The sequence below is a fragment of the Elephantulus edwardii genome, unplaced genomic scaffold (assembly GCF_000299155.1).
Source record: "Elephantulus edwardii isolate Elephantulus edwardi_28Jun2011 unplaced genomic scaffold, EleEdw1.0 scaffold00026, whole genome shotgun sequence".
Classification (NCBI taxonomy): domain Eukaryota; kingdom Metazoa; phylum Chordata; class Mammalia; order Macroscelidea; family Macroscelididae; genus Elephantulus; species Elephantulus edwardii.
Window position 1 is genome coordinate 5,660,077 of NW_006399776.1, and position 14,707 is coordinate 5,674,783.

Genomic DNA, 14,707 nt, shown 5'->3' on the forward strand with positions numbered 1-14,707 from the left:
ATTGGATTATTCACCTTTATCTTGTTGTGGTGCTCAAGTATTTTATAAATTCTAGATATAAGTCCCACATCATTACCAAATACTTTTTCCCAGTCTGTGGCTTCCCTTTTTTACCCTGTTGGAGAAGTTTTTGGATTTGCATAGGGATTTGATTCTTAGAAGGTCCCATTCATCTATTTTATCTTCTCCTGGTTGTAGATGCTTTGTAACATTTTAAAGAGGTCTTTTGTAATGGATATGTTCCACTGCAATACATCCTTGAATTTCTTGACTGCTGCTTCCATGGGCATTGACTGTGAACCCAATTAAATGAAATCCTTAACAACTTCTTCAATAGTTCCTCTCTTATCATGAAGTTGCTTATTGGCCCAGTTGTGAAGACTTTTGTTTTCTTTCTGTTGAGATGTAATCCAAATGAAAGGCTTTGATTTTCCTCAGTAATTGCTTCATGTCCTCTTTACTTTCAGCAAGCAAAATTGTCAGTATGTCCCTGCCACACCAATTCCAAGGGAGTCTGCGTGACAAAATCACTCGATTGAGGCGAAAACTTCAAGGAAGTCAGCCTCTCGGTTCTTGGCCTTTCTGTAATTTCTCTTCTATTGTCTCTTTATGTTTTCTATGTGGGATAGGGAAAAAAAGGCTGTGTTTTTTACACAAAGTGTTCCTACTAAAAGTTTGTTAAATGTTTCCAGGAAAGAACTAAATGGAGGTGACGACTTTAATACGCAAACATTACCTCAGGTTCTTTTAGCATTACTAAAACTCCTTCAAAGAATAAAATCAAACCCTTGCCCCCCACCATGAGAACATCAAGTGGAAGAATTGTTTATCTATTAGGTAATGGTTGTTTGGGCAGCCCTCTATTGGGAAAGGCCCTTACAGAATTCCAAAGCCTACAGATAAACCTCTTCCATATACTGGAGAATATAATGAATTTAATGCAAAACACCCTGATGGTTTTGTGTCTTGGGATATATTTTTCAAAAGGTTTGAAAGTGACCAAAAGAAAGATGTTATGCGAGGTATAGGTGGTAAAATAGATCAAGAGACACAAGGTTGGGATGATGAATTTAGGCAATATTATGACCCAAAACATCCTTTGTATAAACCTAAACCCCCTTATTGAGATAGTGATCACCCCTAGAAAGTGTAAAAGTGTTGTCTTTTGAATGGAAATAAATAATATTGTAAATTCAGCTAAAAATGTAAAATGTATCAGCTTAAATTTAAAATGTAACTTTTTTACTTTGTAACTTTGTAACCTAAACAAGTTGAAGATCAGGTTTAAAAACAGTTTGAAAAAAAAAACAGGTTTAAAAAGAAAATGTTGAAGGAAAAAGCCATTGTCTAGCAAGCTCTCCAATTACCAAGGAACCGTGACCATAAAGAATAGCTTTCCATGCTCTTCAATTACCAAGGAACCATGACCATAAAAAATAGCTGTGTGCAAGAAAAGAATGTAAACTTTATTCTTACTTTTGTTGTTTTTCTGGCTGTTGATTAAGCCCCTAATTGTAAAAATGGGATATAAATGTATCATGTCAAATGTAATAAGCAGGAAAAAGGAAAGAAAAAAGGAAGAAAGAAGAAGGAGAATTAGAATGACTTAGAATTAAAATCATCAAGATCACTTGACTGTCTGGTGTTCTTTCATTGTCCCTTTGACGAACTTCTACCCACCTTCGTGTTCCCTCTTCGAGACCCTAGACCTCAGGCTTACAAGCCCCTCCTGACTGGAGCAGCCTGTGGCAGCTTCTCAGATTGTTTGCTCAGGATTCAGAATAAGAACAATGAAAACATATAGCCCTGAGGCATACCTTTCCTGATTTTAAACCAATCAGTATACTCTTATTCTGTTTGAACTGCTACCTCTTGGTTTATGAATAAGTTCTGCATGAACACAATTAATTGTTCTAGAATTTCTATTATTCACTATGTTTTCTAAAGTTCATGATGATCTGCACTGTCAAATGTATCTGCATAGTCAAAACAACACAGGTAAATATCTTTCTGGTTTCCTCCTGACATCAGTAATGATATCCCTCCTGCTACATCTCCTGAATTTCTGACAGTTAAACTGTTGAGGTAGTATTGCAATTTTTAGAATTATCTTTAGTATACTTTTATGTACCATTATGGATATTGACAATTTTTGCAATCTATCCTATCACTTTTCTACAAATAGGTATAGTCATGAATATCTTAGTCAGTTGGCTAGATAGCAGTCTTACAGGATTTCTTTCTGTTGTACAGCACATAAAGAAGCTATGAATGGGAGCCAATTTGATGTCACGTAACAAGTTCTAGACAAAGTCTATGAATAGCGTAAATGACTACCGTATTTGGTTGCTAACTGAAAGGTAGGATTTTTGAGCCCATCCAGAGGCAGCCCAGAAGAAAGGTCAGTATATACAAGGAAAACAGCATTAATAAGAGATGAGAGCCAATTTGAGGCAAAATACTATAAGTTAAGTGTCCTCTTTGGTAGTACAACTATTTATCCAATAGGATTTCAGAACTCTGGTGGCTTCGTGGTAAGAAGCTGCACTGCAGTTCCAAAGTCATGCATTCTAATCCACCAGCTGCTTTGCAGAAGAATGGGCAATCTCCTCCCTTATGATTTACAACCTCTGAAAATCTGCTGTAGGGTCAGCTATGGGTTGGTTCCAACTCATGGGTTGATGGTACACAAAAATTGTCCTCTTCAGTTCAGAACTCTGCTGTTCTCGTGGGTGAGGAGTTGTTCTGCCAATCCAAAGGCATGCAACTCAAAACCACTTGCTGCTCCACTCTGTGGGAGAAAGATGGGCAATCTCCCACACAATTTACTGCCTCTGAAAACCTCTTAGAGGGTCAGTTCCCATGACTCAATGACACACAACAAGAATTGACCTCAAGAGTGGAAGAGTTAATGACTACCAAGGATATGTACTAAAATCACATGCTGATTTTAGGGTATAAGGTAATATGTTTAAATGATGTTTAATCAACAAAATTAGGTAATTTTTCCTCTTCCAGTCTGAGTCAGCTGCTTAGATACAGGCAAGGAAAGGATTAAGCACAGCTGAGTTTAATCAGGCTTGGGCTTTTGCCAACTAAGTATGGGAATGGGTAGTGGAAAAAAGTGGCAACAATGCCAGTCCTTGTAATCTAAGCTGGCAAGAAGAGAAGTGTAGGCATGAAGGGGAGGAGAGGGAAAAAATATGAGTGGCAACAAATAGGAGGAGCTGACTCTTTCATTTTATTTAATAAAAAGATTTTAAAAGAAGGAGCTAGTATTTTTTTTTCTTTTAAAATTTATTTTCCATATAGGCTAATTTGTGGAATTTACTCATTATTTAGATTTTATCCTATAAAGATTTTAGTCAAAGGAGTAAAATTTTGATAACTTTTTAAATAACTTTAAAATGAGTATTAAGTTAGTGAGCTCCTGGCTGTACTATCAATACATAAATTAAAGCTTTTTCTAGTTAAAAAACCCCACTTCAAAATGCTAGTTAAGTGATAGTCTGTTGCCAAAATAATTATACCTGCTCTTGAAAACTCCAGACAGTAATTCTCCTAGAAATTGTAGCTGTGCCCATACTCTCTTGGTACTTTGTAAGGGTGTTCTCACCAGGGACACATTTTTATAATTGAACCCCTATTTAGTGTGAACGTCCTTTTATTGATTACTATTTTGCTAGTGTTTCAATACTCCTCTAAGGTCTTTAACGTAGCAAAGAAAAAAACAAAGAGAGAGAGAGAGAGAAATGTGGGATTCAATATAGAACTAATGTCCTAAGTATTCTAATTCTTTTCCTGAAAAATATTAATATATATTCAAGATTTGTAGTACTTACAGGCTGTGGTATTTACTCTGCCTAAATCAGTCATCACACTAACAGATTTTAATGGGTTTTTAAAAAATAGTTTAGACAAAGTAATCAGTTCCCAGACTTAGTGCCTGTTGGTTGAATAACAAAGGAATGTCCTTGGGCATACTTCTGAGTACTCATGAACATAGCCTTTTTCAAATTGTTCCAATGTTTTGTTGTCTGGTTACAATCTTATCCTATGCTGCATCTAGATAGAATTTGACTCATTTGTACTCCTTCTTTCTTTCCTCCTTTGGATCCTGTACTTCATCAGATCCCTGCCTCTCTCTTTTATCTTCACCTGCAGTTAAGCTTCAGGTCTCTCAGACATGCCCTATCATTCCTCTTCCTTCATTTAACCATAAACCCACCAACCCAAGAAACCAGGAACCATAATTCATTCTGTAGCTTTTTGAGCACTTTCAAGGTTATTTGCACTCTATTACTATGATAATTGAGGGAATGACCAAGACTGTTTAGTTAAAGCATTGAAACTTGAGAAAGAGGCTTTCCTCAAAACTGTGCCCCTCTAGACTTAAAGAACACTTCATTTAAAAATATTTTTAATTGCTTTCTTACCAGTTGCAATCCTTACTCATTGTCCAATGCATGGGAAGTAATTGAAAAGACCGTGATTGAATCAGGCACACTTTAACTTTAAACTGGCACGTCCTTGCTTTTTGTACTTGGAAGTCCTTGCAATCTTTTTTTTAGGAAAAGAGAGTATGGGCACGGCTACAATTTCTAGAATTACTGTCTGGAGTTTTCAAGAGCAGGTATAATTATTTTGGCAACAGACTATCACTTAACTAGCATTTTTCAGGTTTTGGGCGCCTCTCTTGTAGGAAGTTTCACAGAGTACTTCCGATAAAATCAAGCCAAATCTGCCTGCGAGCTCTAGAAGCTCCAAATCTGTTGAAAATTATGGCCCCTCTTCAGATTTGCTTGGCGTCTTAGCGGCCCGGTGATTAAGTGCACCGCTGCTAAAATGAAAGATTAAAAGTTCAGCTCAAACACAACCAGTTACTCCCAGGAGATATGCCAGTCAGCTACCATAAAGATTGACACCCTTGGAAACCCTGTGGGGCGGTTCTATTGTCCTGCAGAGTTGCTCGGAGTGAGAATCTATCTACTAGACCGCAATGGGTTTGGTTTTTTCCTTCCCTCACCTCCTTCCTTCCGGAGGTTAGAAGGCCTCTAGGAATCAAATCAAAGCATGTTTACTGCTCCAAGGGCCACACGGCTGCCTCATCCCTAAATGCCTCGCTCTGCGCCTCCCCGCCTTCCCCAGGTAGCCCTCATCCCACCCGCATCCCCAAAGGCCTGCACCTGCACCGTACCTTCAGGTTAGCCCGGAGGCCCAAACTCTTGGCCAAGTTCTGCAGGTCACTGTACTTGAAGGAATCCAGGTCCTCCAAGACGTGGGCAGTCATTGCGAACTGCAATCCAGGTGACCACGGACAGCTTCGTCCACAAATCGCTGATCACCGTTCAAAACTCTGGCGCCACTCTAAACGTTGACCAAACAAGCTCCCGGTCAGTTTAAATTAAGAATCCTGTATTTCCATTGGTTAAAAAAGGCAGATTTTCTTGGCATTAGCCAATAGAAAGGGTGTTTCCTCCCACAAAGGCACGCTCTTTCCCAGCCCTCCCTGCGTGAACCGGTTTGTGAGGTGTGTTCGTCCCCGAGACGCGACGTCCAATGAGCACGCTTGGGCGGAGACTTCTGGCTATTCGAAACGGAGGCGGGGACCGCAGGAAAATGGCGAACCGGCCTCGTAGGCATCCGTCTATTTATGCAAGATTGCAGCATGGAGATGTTTGTAACCGTGGTGCTAAGAAGTCAACTGGCGACCATTCTTCAGCGACTTCCTTAGAGTGGGACACGCAAGTGGTGAAGGGGTCCTCGCCCGTTGACCCCATGGATCTTGGGGCGGAGGAGTCTAGAGCTGGTCGGCTGTCGTGGCTGCGGCCGGAGCGGTGCGCGGTGTTCCAGTGCGCGCAGTGCTACGCGGTGCTCGCCGACTCCTTGCACCTCGCCTGGGACCTGTCGCAGCAACTTGGAGCCGTGGCCTTCTCCAGTGAGTCCGGAAATCATTTGGAGTTTTCTTCATCCGGTTCCCCAAAGCGCACTTAGGACTAAAGGGTGAAGATTTGAAAAAGTATTAACCCCTTTGCTAGTAGGAGTATCTTTAATAATAATAATAATAGTAGTAAAAAACCAACAACAATAATAATAATGCCACTAAGTTTGTCTGTGGGTGGTTGGAATGGTTTTCCTTCATTAAAGCCTGCAGAGGTACGAATTCTGGCCAATGTTTTTGTTTTTCTAGAAGTCACAAATAACGTTGATTTGGAAGTTCCCTTATTGGTTGGCGTTGACGATCCACTCAAAGGCAGGTAAGTGCAAGGAATCTTGCCTGGCTGCCTAGTTTCCCACTAAATGAGAATGTACATCTGACATGGCCAAGGAAAAAAGCTGGTCCTTATTTTGTGCTAGAGAAAGAATTTCATCGATACAATATGCCATACATTGTATGCCATACATACAAAGAAGAATGTTCTTTTTACCGATTTGAATCTCGTACGAAAAGAATGTCAATTAAACGAAAAAGGTATGTCTATATGCAGTTTTTAAGATTTGAGGGCCAAATATTCCTGGTGATATATGCAAGTGCTGCTCGTCTACTGTGTCTCTTGGGCGCTTTATTGAGTAAAAAATAAATAAATAAAATTAATTCTACCTATTTCTTTTTACTTGGATCCACAGTCAATACATTTAGTACCAGCAATCAGGAGCCCAGGAAAAGTATTGCACTGGGAAAGTCTAGTTAGGGACCTCTCCAAATTTTTGAGGAGCAGTGATGGCAGTTTGAGGACTAAGGTGCACTTAATCAGGCCATGGTCTTTTCAGTCATTTGCCGTGCATCTGAGAGTTCGATAATGACTAAGAATAATGGAAGAATTGATGCCTTTGAACTGTGGTGTTGGAGTACTTACTATCCCATGGACTGCCAGAAGAATACACAAATGTGTCAGGGAGAAAGTATGGCCAGAGTGCGCGTTGGAGGCAAAGTTGATGAAGATACACCTCACCTACTTTGGGCATTTTGCTAGAAGAGGTTATTCCTTGGAAAAGGGCATCATGCTTGTGAAGGTGGAGAGGGAGGGTGAAGGAGAAAGGTGTAGGTTCAGCAGCAGTTGGGGCTTGAGTGTGTCAGAGATTGTGAGGATGGCACAGGATAGGAAAGAGTTCAGATCAGTTGTTCGTAGGGTCACTGTGAGTTGTACTTAACAATAACTACAACATTTTTTTGCTTTTTTAAAAAAAAAATTATTTCATTATTTTTTGTGTGTATGTCAAATCAGATCTGCCTGGTAGAGGAGGAGATTGTTCCTCCTTCTCCAGCAGAGCATCAGGTGGGTTTGAACCGTGCACCTCTGAGACTGCAGTTGCAGCTTCTTGCCACTAGGCCACCAGAGCTCACCATTTTTTACTTTTAAAAAATAAAAATTACACGTGTGTCGAGTCATGACTTTTAGCTGATCATCTGTCAGGTTTTCAGAGTCAGTAAATCATGAACCTTTGGGTTGACGGTGCAATCACTAAGCCACCAGTTCTTGTTAGGTGGTGACCCTATGAATAACAGATCTGAACTTTTTATTCTGTGCTATTCCCATCATCCCTGACACACTTGAGCCCATTTCCAGTCACAGTTATCAGTCTGTATAAGCCACCAGAGTGCCTTTTAGGTTTACTTATCATTCACATTGTATTCCTTTTGAAGAAAGTTATCTACCTGATTTGTAGAACACCAAAGCAAAAGAGCTAAGTGTCTGTAGAATACAAAGTATCTCAAGAGTTGTAAAGAGAGCTCTGAAATGGCACAGCTAAAGGCACCATGGCTTATGTCAGGCACACTGTCAAGTAGTGGATCTGTTGCTCAAAATAACTTTCCTAAGCCATTGCCCCTCAACTTTGTCATTTGGCTTGACAGGAACATGCAGCTAGCACATGTCAGTCTATCCAGTAAGGGATTGGCTAGTTTTGCCATTCTACCAAGTTTAAATTGAACAAGGTCAGCAGCAGAAATCTGTGAATCTCACTACCAGCAAAGAAGCAGCAGCATAGAATGTGGCATGAGAACTTTTGCCAGAGGGCTTGGGGTCAGCCAGACCTATAGGAGAGCAGCAGCTGCTGCAGTAGAAAACTAGAGATCTGAGCTAGGACACTGAGTTGGTACTGCTGCTCTAGGGAACCGGAATCTAGTGGCTTTGTGGTAAGAAACTGCACTGTGATCTGAAAGGCATGTGGTTCAAATCTACCAGATGCTTTGAGGGAGAGGGATGGAGAAGCTCCTCCTGTGTGATGTACTACCTCTGAAAACCTGCTTGGAGGGTCAGCTATGAGTCAGTTCCAACTTCATGGTACATCACAACAGTGTATAGAAACTCAGTTGACTTTTGTTAACTTTGTATCTTACCATTTGCTAAGTCCTTTTATTAGCTCTAGATGTTTAATTGCAGACTTTCTGGGATTGTCTATACAAAGGATTTTATAATTTGTGAATAGAGATAATTTTATATATTTTCCATTCTGATTGCCTTTTATTTATTTTTCTTATGTTATTCTTCTGGCTAAAACTTCCTGTATAATATTTTATAAAAATGACAAGAGGGGCAGCACCCTTATCTAGTTTTTTTTTTATTTTGAGTAAAAAGCTCCTAGTCTTTCTCCATTAAGTATAATGTTGGATGTTGAATTTTCATGTAAGTCCAGAGTCATACTGAGTAATTTCCATTCTATTCCAATACACTGAGAATGTAAAATGGTGCACCTACTGTATAGGGCCATTATTATTATTTAAACAGAAGGATAACTAGTAAAACATGTATGGACCCAAGAGGGGTAAAGTGGTGAAAGCAGAGGGGGAGGGTGGGCAGAGGGGGATATCATAGGGTTGCACAATTTGGTGGGTAGAGGGGGTAAAGGAAATGGGAAAGATCAGGCAGGGATCTGGAAAGACAAGGTAATGAAGGGCAAGGTTTAATGGTGATTGCTTTTATAAAACAATGAGAATGGTTGAAGGATAGTATGAAACAATGTATACGAACTTTGTATGCAAACCAATATAAAATTGAAAAAATAGTCAATTTCAGATTGCTAATAAAACAAGATTGCTTCCATTTGTATTTAACTTTTTAAGCGAACTTAAAAATATTTACATTAGCAAAATCTTTGTGTTCTGTTAATAAATTGCTTAATAGTCCTCGAATTAATGTAATTTTTTTCAGCTGGAAATGATAGTCTAATGGAGTTAATATGATTTGTATGTTTAAATGATATTCTGATTAAACTTAAAACCTCAGTGCTGTCAATTTCATTCTCACTCAGAGTTGACTCTCCAGCACATTTCCAAGGCTATAAATTGCAACCTGAAGAAACCGTTCCTTTTTCTTGAAGCTGCTGATGAATTAAAACCACTCAGAGAAGCCTGGCCTCTGGGTTAGAACACTTTACTGCATCTGCCACCAGATTTCCCTATAGTCTGACTAGTTAATGGATTTTCTGCTTTTCAGGAGTAAATGACTTTTTCTGAAGTGACTTTGTACATCTGTGACTGCTTTTGTGGCCAAAATGTACAAGAGTATCTATAATCTAAGGTAGAATGATATTAACATCTGAGTTACCCTTTCTTGCAGATAACATTTCTTCAGTATCATTCCCCTTAGAAAATAATGCAACGGGCTTTGTTTAGTGAACTATGTCTTAGATGATAGGAGTCACCGAAATGCAGCCTTGTGCCTGGCATGATGCACAGCACCCCTAGTCAGAGTTTAAAAAAAAGTTTCTTCACTTAAACAGAAGTGTGGAGCAGAATTTCTCCTTGTTCTGAATGGCACCTTTGCCAAGGGTGAGTGAATATAGGGTTTAAAAGATTTATGCAAAAGCTATAATCTGTAGATTCTGGTCCCAGAGATAGTAGTTTAAAAAAAATTATCTTAGGGGAGCTCTGGTGGCCTAGTGGCAAGAAGCTGCACTGCAATCCCAGAGGAACACGGTTCGAATCCACCAGATGCTCTGCCAGAGAAGGAGGCGTAATATCCTCCTGTACCAGTCAGATCTGATTTGACGGTACACGCACACAAAATTAAAAAAAAAAAAAATTATCTTAGCTGCTTTTTTAAAATTATTCTGTGTGTGTGTGTGTGTGTGTGTACCGTCAAATCGGATCTGACTGGTACAGGAGGAGATTGTCCCTCCTTCTCCAGCAGAGCATCTGGTGGATTTGAACTGTGTACCTGTGGGATTGCAGTGCAGCTTCTTGCCACTAGGCCACCAGAGCTCCCCTCTTAGCTGCTCTTATAAATTTGGTCTTTAGTCCTGGATAAGCTTCAGCTGGAGGTGAATTCCATCTTCCTTCAAGGTTGAATGGCTTCTTTTGCCAGACACTAGTGTCCTTGACCTGGGCCTGGGGATTTCATGACTTTGTTATTCCTGGACACTGAGTTCTCAGGAGTAATTCCAGAATCTGTTTTTTAAATTTTCTTTCATTTATCTCATTTCCTTTTTACTTATCTTTTGGGTTTTTTCCCTCCTAGCATTTACAACCTTTTATCCTGTAATTCCTGTGGAACTGCCATTGGTTTCCATCTGTATTCCACCCATGCTACATTAGCTGCCTTGAGAGGTCATTTTTGCCTTTCCAGTGACAAAATAATGTGGTGAGTAGACAATTATCCTTTATGAAATAAAATGTAAGTCATCTTTCAGAAAAGGCAGTCTGTACTTAAGAACATGCTATAGTCAGAAACTGTCTTATAAAAAAGGATAATCGTGAGTCATTGATAATCTCATGATAATATTATAATCATTTTCATCCTATGGAGTGATTCAGAGGGTCTTCTTTGGCTGAAGAAACTTTAGGAAGGTAAACATTTACAAAATAATTTGTAAATTATTGGGTTTGTGTCTACCCCAGCTATATCTTCTATAGGTACAAAGAATGGGTATCTGAAGCTAAGCCAATAATATTTTCTACACTAGGAATTTGTAATAAAGACACAGAAATAACTGGTTATTATGGTAGATGATATAGATACTGAAATTGGAAAATGAAGACTTATTTTTTTACCTTATGCATGTGGATACAAGGAAGTCTTATTTGCAGAGGGGAGGGGGAAAGAGGCAGATACACAAACGAAAAAGAATAAATTCACCATATGATCTCCTGAGAGAGAAGAAGTAACTCCCTGGCTATTCCTTTCCATGAATTACATTAGATATTTCTTTACTTATTGTTGTTAAGTGCGCTGGAGTCGTAGATGACTCATAGCAACCCTTTGAAGGAAAGTCCTCAATACTTGTGTGACTTTCATCCTTTCTCCAGGTTCATAGTGTTTCCGGGGGCAAGCTGTTTACAGAAGTGGATGCCACTCTTGCTTCCTAGCTTGTTTTAATCGGGGAACTCCACCAAACACTGTCCTCCGAGGGTAATCATTATCACATTTGACACATCAGTGTCACAATGTTTAGCTTCACAGCTAAACAGTGTACAGCAAGTGGACACACCAGGCCTATACGACCTAGAAGAATGTTTGACCAAAAGCAATTAAAAACAGGCCCGAGGACCGCAGATTAGAGTCACCCACCTTTGGCTTGGTAGCATCACTTTCTGTCCACTAGGCCAACTGGTCTTTCTCTATGTTGTTAAATGTCGTAGAGTCATAGTGGCCCTATGAACGAAAGTCCTCAACACTTGCGTGACTTTCATCCTTTCTCCAGGTTCATGGGGTTTCCGGAGGCAAGCCATTTACGGAAGTGGATTATTATATTACAGCAACCTAAAACAGCCATTAGTCTTCTTAACCACTAAAATACAGCAGTAATGAGTCATTTCTACTTTATATTAATCATTATGCTTATTTCACTTAGATCTTAAGATAAAAAAAATTAGCACCCACAGAGTTGGAGTTGAGGTCTCAATCTTAGCCTTAACTCCAGAGATTTTATTTCTTTCATAAAACGTGAAGGCTTCCTTTTTCTCACTTAAGGCACCTTAGTGGTTGTATAGTGTGTGAACATATCAGGCTGCTAACCAGAAAGTTGGCAGTTTGAATCTACCAGTAATGCTGCAGGAGAAAGGGTAGCACTCTTCTCCCGTCAAGATTTACAGCCTCAGAAATCCACTAAAAGTTTCTAACAGGAAAATAGTTCCTTGAAGTGGATACTCTTTTATTTTAAATTTCTAATTTCTGTTTAACATTAATAAAACATTTGCCATTTCAGCCATTGGAAGCAGGAGTGGCATCCACTTCCTAAACAACATGCCTCTGGAAACTCTGAACTTTGATAAATGGTGATAGTTATAGAAAAGCTTCAGGCCTTTCGTTCATAGGATCACTATGAGTCGTGCTCGACTCGATGGCAATCAACAACAGCAATATTTAAAATTAAAAGGGGCAAAATGTCAAGTGTTTGCCATTAGTAACCTTAAGTCTTACTTTAGAAGTAGGTATAAGTTACTGTCCCAGCTGTAAATGAGTTTCGCTTAAGGAAGTAAGTTATTAATAAGAAAAGGTTTTTTGTTTTCTCACATATTTATTTAATACTAGGTTAGAAATAATAATTTAAGGACATTAAGTAAAAGTATTCTTATTGGGAAAGAAAAAAAGTGAAATTATGTCTATTAATGGATGGTATGATCCTACATAAAACCCCAGAGTGCGTAAGAGAATTAGAGCTAATAGAGGCATTTAGCAAAACTGTCAGTTACAAAGTCATCCAATGAAAATCAATTTGAAAACATCCTGAGAATTTAGGAACTTTTTGACATTTAAAGTGAAAAGCTGGAGTCAAAAGTCAATACATTATTTTTGGTTTAATAGAAAGTAGGAAAGTATAGGTAATGTGAACCTGGGAAAATAAGAAATCTCTATGTGTATCAGAATGAATTTGTTTGCTAGTGACAAAATACTCAGCAAACAGGAGCATTAACAACTAAAAGCTGATTGGCAGCTCTAGGAGTCTTCCAGTAACTTAGCAATGCCAGGGGTGTGCATTAGTGTCTCTGGCACCTCTTGGCCTCTTCCTCCTGATTGCAGGATGACTTCTTTAACTATAAACGTTACATCTATAGATAATACATCTTCCCTAGGAATGAAAAGGATATGGATAATGTGGGAGGACAGGGCATGTTCTCTTTGATTTTAGCAAAACTTCCTCATTCTTGTTCAGAACCATGTCATATGGCCACCAAAAGCTGGAAAAGCAAATATGTGACAGTAGAAAATAAGATTGCCACAGCTTCCTTGTTGTTATGTGTCATGGAGTTGCTTCTGACCCCTGCTCTATCCTGAGCCAATCTTATTGTCTCTGACACACCTACCCTCCTTACTTAGCCATTACTAAATCAATCCATCTCATCCAGGGTCTTCTTCTCTTACACTGTCTCTACATCGCCCCTGCATAATATCCCCTCCAAGGACTGGTCCCTCCTTGCAACATGCCCAAAGTATGGCAGACAAAGCTTCAGAATCCTTGATTCCAAGGAGCAGCCTGGTTTCACCTCTCTAGGACAAACCTGTTTGTTCTCCTAGCCGTCAATGGTATATTCAATACTCTTCTCCAGCATCACAGCTCAAAGGCATCAATTGTCCTCCCATCATCCCTAATCAGTTGTGTTTCCATCATCCCTACTCATTGTCCAGCTTTTTGATACATAGCAAGGAATTGGGAAGACTGTGGCCTGGATCAGGTGCCCCTTAGTCTCCGACTGACATCGTTGCTCTTCAGTACTCTGAAGATGTCCCTGACTTTTCCAGTGCAACTCATCTTTTGATTTCCTGGCTGCTGTTATCAAGAGGGTTGATTGTGGAGTCAGGCAAACCAAAGCTGTGTACAATTTCAATTTCTTCACCATCTATCATGATGCTTTGTTTTCTTGATGTTGAACTTCAATCCATATTTAAGGCTGCAGTCCTTGACCTTCTGCAGCAAGTGCTTCAGGTCCTCTTCAGTTGGAGCAAGCAAGGTTCTGTCATCTCCATAAAATAGGTTGATGAGTCTTCCTCCAATCCTGATGCCACATTCTTCCTCATAGAGTCCAGGCTCCCAGATGATCTGTTCTGCATATAGATTCAAAAGATATGGAGATAGACACATCCCTGGTGTATATCCTTTCTGATTATGAACCATACAGTGATTATTTGCTCTTGTCATAAAATAGCTTTCTGAGCTTGGTATAGGTTTTGTAAGACCACAATCAAGTCTTCTGGGATTCCCATTCTTTACATTATTAGCCACAGTTTGTTGTGATCCACATATTCAAATGCCTTTGCATAGTCAATAAAACATAGATAGACATTCCTCTGGTACTGCACTCTCTGCTTTCAGCCAAGATCTATCTAATAGTGCACACTTAGACTAGCAGATATGGCAACAGAGGCTGAGCCTTCAAATATGGAAACAAAAAGGAGGAGGAACAGTTGTAAGCAGACACTAGTAAATGGAACGTGGAGTATGAAATTAGGAAGTTTGGATATTATTAAGAAAGAAATGGAATGCATAAATATCGACATACTAGGTATTAACAAAATGAGATGGATTCACATGGGACATTTTGAATCAGACGATCAGGTGATCTACTATGCCAGAGATAAAAAGGTGAAGAAAAATGGGGTTTTGTTGTTGTTGTTGTTGTTATGTGCCGTCGAGTCGCCTGTGACTCATAGCGACCCTATGTACAACAACCCTAAACTCCGCTCTGTCCTGTGCCAATCACACTGAATCTGACACTCCCATCCCAATTATCCCAGTCACTGAATCAATCCACCTCATAGAGGGCCTT

The 14,707-nt window shown here is 39.5% G+C and overlaps 2 protein-coding genes across 2 annotated transcripts in view; one reads left to right on the plus strand and one right to left on the minus strand.

Moving 5' to 3' along the window:
• LOC102871028 (nucleolar and spindle-associated protein 1-like) overlaps positions 1-5,290 on the minus strand; it is a 52,781-nt gene extending 47,491 nt beyond the window's left edge. The window contains exon 1 of the mRNA XM_006883223.1: positions 5,198-5,290. Coding sequence (XP_006883285.1) covers positions 5,198-5,290 — 93 coding nt within the window. The remainder of the gene's footprint in view (positions 1-5,197) is intronic.
• A 329-nt stretch (positions 5,291-5,619) lies between these two features.
• Positions 5,620-14,707, plus strand: part of OIP5 (Opa interacting protein 5) — a 15,736-nt gene continuing 6,648 nt past the window's right edge. Inside the window, exons 1-3 of the mRNA XM_006882996.1 lie at positions 5,620-5,938; positions 6,191-6,257; positions 10,461-10,583. Of these exons, the coding sequence (XP_006883058.1) occupies positions 5,620-5,938; positions 6,191-6,257; positions 10,461-10,583 (509 nt within the window). The remainder of the gene's footprint in view (positions 5,939-6,190; positions 6,258-10,460; positions 10,584-14,707) is intronic.